Source organism: Myotis davidii, unplaced genomic scaffold, assembly GCF_000327345.1.
Source record: "Myotis davidii unplaced genomic scaffold, ASM32734v1 scaffold595, whole genome shotgun sequence".
NCBI lineage: Eukaryota > Metazoa > Chordata > Mammalia > Chiroptera > Vespertilionidae > Myotis > Myotis davidii.
In genome coordinates, this window is record NW_006286790.1 from 642,294 (window position 1) to 647,511 (window position 5,218).

A 5,218-nucleotide genomic window follows, 5' to 3' on the forward strand; every position below is an offset into this window, starting at 1 on the left:
AGACAACAACTTCCTTAAGAAACCAGGAGGAAGAAACCATCTGAAGCGAGAATTAGGCAGCTGGGCAGGGTTAAGAGGGTATTTTGTTAATGGCCCTGAGGACCTGCGTACCTTCAGTGTTGAGCACACATTGTGTCTTAGAGAACAACGCTATTAAGAGAGAGGTCCCCACAGAGCCAGGTGCGGGGGTGGGGGGGGAGCTAACCACAGGCTTGCTCTGAGCTGGAGCTCAGACCCATTTCCTCTTGGTTTGGAACAAAAAGAATGAGAGATCAGTTGGGGGCAGCCCTAAAATAGCTCTTGGAGACTGTTATTAAGTCGTCCCCCAACCACTTCCCCTTTAGTTGAATTAAATGTCATTTTGGTAAGCCCTGCTCTGCCAGTATGGCCTTGCTTGGCAGGATTGTCGGGGACAGTGATGTGGCATAGAGAATTGTGGAGCCATTTATTCTCTACCCCAGGCCTCTGCCTCTCCCCCTCCCCCTTTTGATAGTGTGTGGGAAGGAGATTTAAAAAAAATTTTTTAAATTGATTTTTAGAGAGGGAGATTGGGAGAGAGAGAAACATCAATATGAGAGTGAAACATCTATCAGCTGCCTCCTTCAAGCCCCCTACCAGGGATCAAGCCAGAAACCTGGGTATGCGCCCTGACTAGGAATCAAACTGGCAACCTTCCAGTGCACGGGATGATGCCCAACCGAGTCATACTGGCCAGGACGGGAAGGAGGTTTTTTTTTTTTTACAGGAATTATTAAAACACTCTAAGGGAAAAACAAAACAAAGTTGAATATCATATAAAAACGGGTATATCACCCACACAAAGGGTCTCGTTTGCTTGTTTGTATCGGTTTTGCTTTTCGCTTCCCTCTGGAGTCATGTTTCTACTCTATTCCCAGTCAACAGCTCAGTCTCACATGGAGAAAGTTCTTTCCTAAACGCACAGACTTCGGGCACCTGCCACCGAACAGACTGGGGCCCAGAAGAGCTTTCGTCAGGCACAGTGGTCCTTTCACAGAGATGACCCTCTTGTTAAGGGGTGCACCCAGGTGCAGCCATCCTCCCAGGTTGCTGTCACAGAGCAGGTGCTCTTCCGGGAGCTGGGTCTCAGGATGTCACCCCAAAACCCGGCCCCAGGAACAGAACCGGTGCGCTAACTCTGATACTGCTTGGTTCTAGGTGCCTTCTGACCAAGGGGACACAGCTCTGAAGATGATGAAGCTGGTGACTGGGCAAGAGTAGGATGGACTGGGCTGCAGGTGAGCTGCTTGGCCTCGGGGCACAGGAGCTGAAGCGAGCACCCTAAAGGTGTGGGAGCACCATTGTCCCTTCGACTCTGACTTGGGCTGTGATTGTGAAGGTTCCTGCCAACTTCTGCAGAGAACAAACTCACTGCCTCTGTGGCAGCTTGGAAGTCATTTCTGCTTCTGAAAAAAACCTTAAGATTTTTTAAATGGATTTGTTTTAATCAAAATGAAGGTGTTAAACTACGTTAACTTTTGCTTCTTATAAAAGCAAGCTGTGCAATTTATATTTTTAAAAAGTAGAGTGGGGAATTCAGGCAAACAAAGAACAAAATGAACACCCATATACTCTCTTCCTTGGGATACACACTCTAGTGTATATCCTTACAGTATTTTTTTTGCTATATACATATATTTTTTTGCAAAAATTGAATCATTAATTTACTCTCTACTTGGTTCACAAATCAGAATGTCATAAATGCCTTTTCATGTCAATAAATGTCATTCTCTAACATTTTTAATGGCTGCTGAGAATTCCATTCTACAGATGTACTGTAATTTCTGTACCAAATGCCCAGTTGTTTCCTATAAGCAGTTTTTAGATTGTTGCTATTATAAACAGTGCTTCTGGTGATTCACCCCGACAGTTACATTTTAATGCACATCCTTAGTATTTTCTTACGGTAAATCCCTAAAAGCATAATTGTTTAGTCAAAGAATCCCAGCATTTCTTTAAAATGAAGGCAATGCCTTTGGGACTTTTAAGTTTTCATTTGTGGCTCTAGGTCTGCATAAGGAATCTAATAATTTCTATGATGCCCTGGAAGGAACACTGCCTCCTATAGTTGTGGGGCTGAGATTTTGAAAACCAAACCACATTGTTCCTATAGAACATGGGGGAAGCAACTTATACCTCCTTGAGCTGCCCCTTCAGATCTGAGACTAAAACAGGCTCCCTGGGGCAGAGGCGCAGGACACTTGCCCTGTGGTTTGCTGTGGGAGAGAGCATCCTGCGTGCCCTTGGACAAGAAGAGCATGAGAGGCTTGGGTTGGATCTCGCGGACTCACCCATGCTGCTGCTGCTTGGTATCTTTTGCCGGAAACCACGTTGGCTATGAGTATAACTAGTTACTGAGTCTTGTGAGTCTTTCTGGTATTGATTTGCGACACAAATGGAGTTCCCAACCTGAAAGGGGCTCTTTTGTTAGTAGGTAGGGTATTGGTTGGGAAGGAATGCAAATTTGAACATTAGGATGGGTCTTAGGGGCACAACCCAATGGAGCGAGGGACCTCAAACTTCCTTTCCCCAAGAGGCAGCCCTTCCATCCCTTCCTGAGAAGGTTAATCTCTTGCCCTAAGATCCTGTAACCAATTCCCAGACTTGCCCAAGGCCCCTCTTCCTGCTACATTGTATCCTCTCAACTCATACCCGTGGCTTCATAGGAATTCCCTGTGATCAGCTGACTGAGGAAGCAGAGCCTTGGGCGTGGTTTACAGAGAGCTCCACATGAGCAGCATGCAGCACCTGCAGGTGGACAGCTATAGCACTAAAGCCGCTCTCTGGGACAGCCCTGAACGCTGGCGGTGAGGGGAAATCCTCCCAGTGGACAGAACTTGGAGCGGTGCACCTGTTTGTTCACTTGCCTGGGAGGAGAGATGGCCAGAAGAAAGAGTCTGCACCGAATCATGGTTCAGCTAGGTAGCTGGACTGGGAAAGAACACGACTGGAAAGTCAAAAGGTATAAGGAAGAGGTATAAGAACAGACCATTCTGAATGGCAGAGTCTGAAGATACTTGTGTTCTATTTGAACGCTCACCAAAGGACAGAAGAAGATGACCCCCTCTGTAGCCATCAGGCAGTCTCCTTCCCCCACGGCTCCTCTGGACTCATGTACCAAGTGGCCAGGGTGACAGTGATGGGGGTTATGCATGGGCTCAGCAACATGGACTCGTGCTCACCAAGACTGACCTGGCTGAAACTACTGTCAAGTGCCCAATCTGCCAACAGGAAAGACAACACTGAGCCCCTAATATGGCACCATTGCCCGAAGGGCTCCGCCAGCTCCCTGGCGTTAGGTTGATTACATTGGACCACTTTCATTATGGGAGGGGCAGCAAGTTCTTACTGGAACTGGCACTTGCTCTGGACAGGGATTTGTCTTCCCTGCCCTCAACGCTTCTGCTAAAACTACCATCTGTGGCCTTACAAAATGGCTCATCCACCATCATGGTATTCATAGCCAAGGAGATACAGCCATGGGCTCATGCTCTTGGAGTTCCCTGGTCTTACCACGTTCCCCATCATCATGAAGCAACTGCCTTGACAGGTGATGGAATGATTTTCTGAAGATTCAGTCACAGTGCCAGCTGGGCAGTGACACCTTGCAGGGCTGGGCAGTGTCCTCCTGTGCGTGGTACATGCTCTAAATCAGCATCACGTTTCTCCTAAAGCCTGGATTTGGGAGTCCAGGAATCAAGGGATAACAAAGTCATTTCTCTCCCTATTAACTGTAGGGATCCAATAGTCAAATGTTTGCTTCTCATCCCTGCAGCTTCAGCCTCTGCTGGTCTAGAGGTCTTAGTTACAAAGGGAGAAATGCTTTCACCAGGGGAGACAGCAAAGATTGCCTTGAATTGGAACTTGAAGCTGCCATCTGGCCTCTGGGCACTGAATCAACAAAGTACTGGCTGGGTGAATGAGCCTGACTATCAGGGAAAAATTGGGTTGCTACTACTCAATTGGGGTAAGGAGGGCAAATGCAAGAGATCCTTTGGGGCACCACTTTAGTACTCCCATATCCACTGATTAAGGTCAGTAGAAAATGACACCCCAACTTAAACTGCTAATTTCCCAGACACTTCACAAAAGGTTTGGGTCATTCTACGTTGCAAGGAACTATAACCCACTGAGGTGCTTGCTGAGGGCAAAAGAAATATGGAAAAAGTAGTGGATGATGGTAGTTATACATGCTAGGTGTGACCTTGAGACCAGTTGTAGAAAGGAGGACTGCAATAATTACGAGCATTTCTTTCTTACTTTGATATGAATGTATTTTAATAAATATTAACCAAAAATTTAACCTCATCCTTTTATCATCTAATTTAGTAAAGGGATGAGCCCTTTACTAAAATGGATTGTGAAAGTGATTAACGTAGGGCCAGTGTCTTTGGTTTTGAGTGCTACAGAGTGGAAGGGCATAGTTGGGTTGATGTAGGACCCACAGCTCACTATTAGACAATCACAGATGGCCGTTAAAGAGAAAACCACAGGCCCCAAATGGAGTCACATGTGCTGAAGAACATGACACTGACCCTAAACTCAATGGTTACCTAATTGCAGATTTCACCTTCTTCAGGACAGTAATCTTAGTGGTCAGCCTGTAACTTTCCCTAAAGGAAGCTGAGGTAATCTGCCTGATAAGATCCCTGCATTCCCCTATCGAGTCTCAACTGGGCTGACTGGGCACTTCAAGTCTCTGCCCTGTGTCTGTTCCCTGCCAGTAGCTACCTCAGGAAGGTCCTCATGGAGATGACAGAAACACAAGGAAGAGCAAGGCCTCTTGAGTTGTAGACTTAGAAGCACCGTACTTGCACTTCTGCTTCATCTATTACCCAAAGCCAGGCACATGGTCAAGTCCAGAGACAGAGGCAGAGGACACTTCAAAGTTAAATGTCCAAGGGGGTGGAGGCAGAGAGGGTAAAAAAATCATTCAACCCATCAGCAAGAACTATCAATTCTACCTTAGAAATACTTTCCCCACCTGTCCAATACTCCTTCTATCTTATTGCTACCACCACTTCAGTTCACCATGATCTCTCTTACCTATCACCACCTGACTGCTCTGTCCAAATCTTTCTTGTCCATTCCTTCTCAGACCATTCTCAATGCAGCAACGAGAATAAACTTAAAAAGAAAACCTGCTCTGACCACTCATTTAATTAAGTCTGCCAAATGGTTTCCTATTGTTCTCAGGATC

General features: G+C 46.3%; 1 protein-coding gene across 2 annotated transcripts in view; it reads left to right on the plus strand.

Moving 5' to 3' along the window:
- Window positions 1-1,758, plus strand: part of SCPEP1 (serine carboxypeptidase 1) — a 27,044-nt gene extending 25,286 nt beyond the window's left edge. For both annotated transcript variants that reach the window (XM_006758675.2, XM_015560615.1), the window contains exon 13: window positions 1,177-1,758. In XM_006758675.2, coding sequence (XP_006758738.1) covers window positions 1,177-1,239 — 63 coding nt within the window. In that variant the 3' untranslated portion in view covers window positions 1,240-1,758. The remainder of the gene's footprint in view (window positions 1-1,176) is intronic.
- Window positions 1,759-5,218: the final 3,460 nt, after the last annotated feature.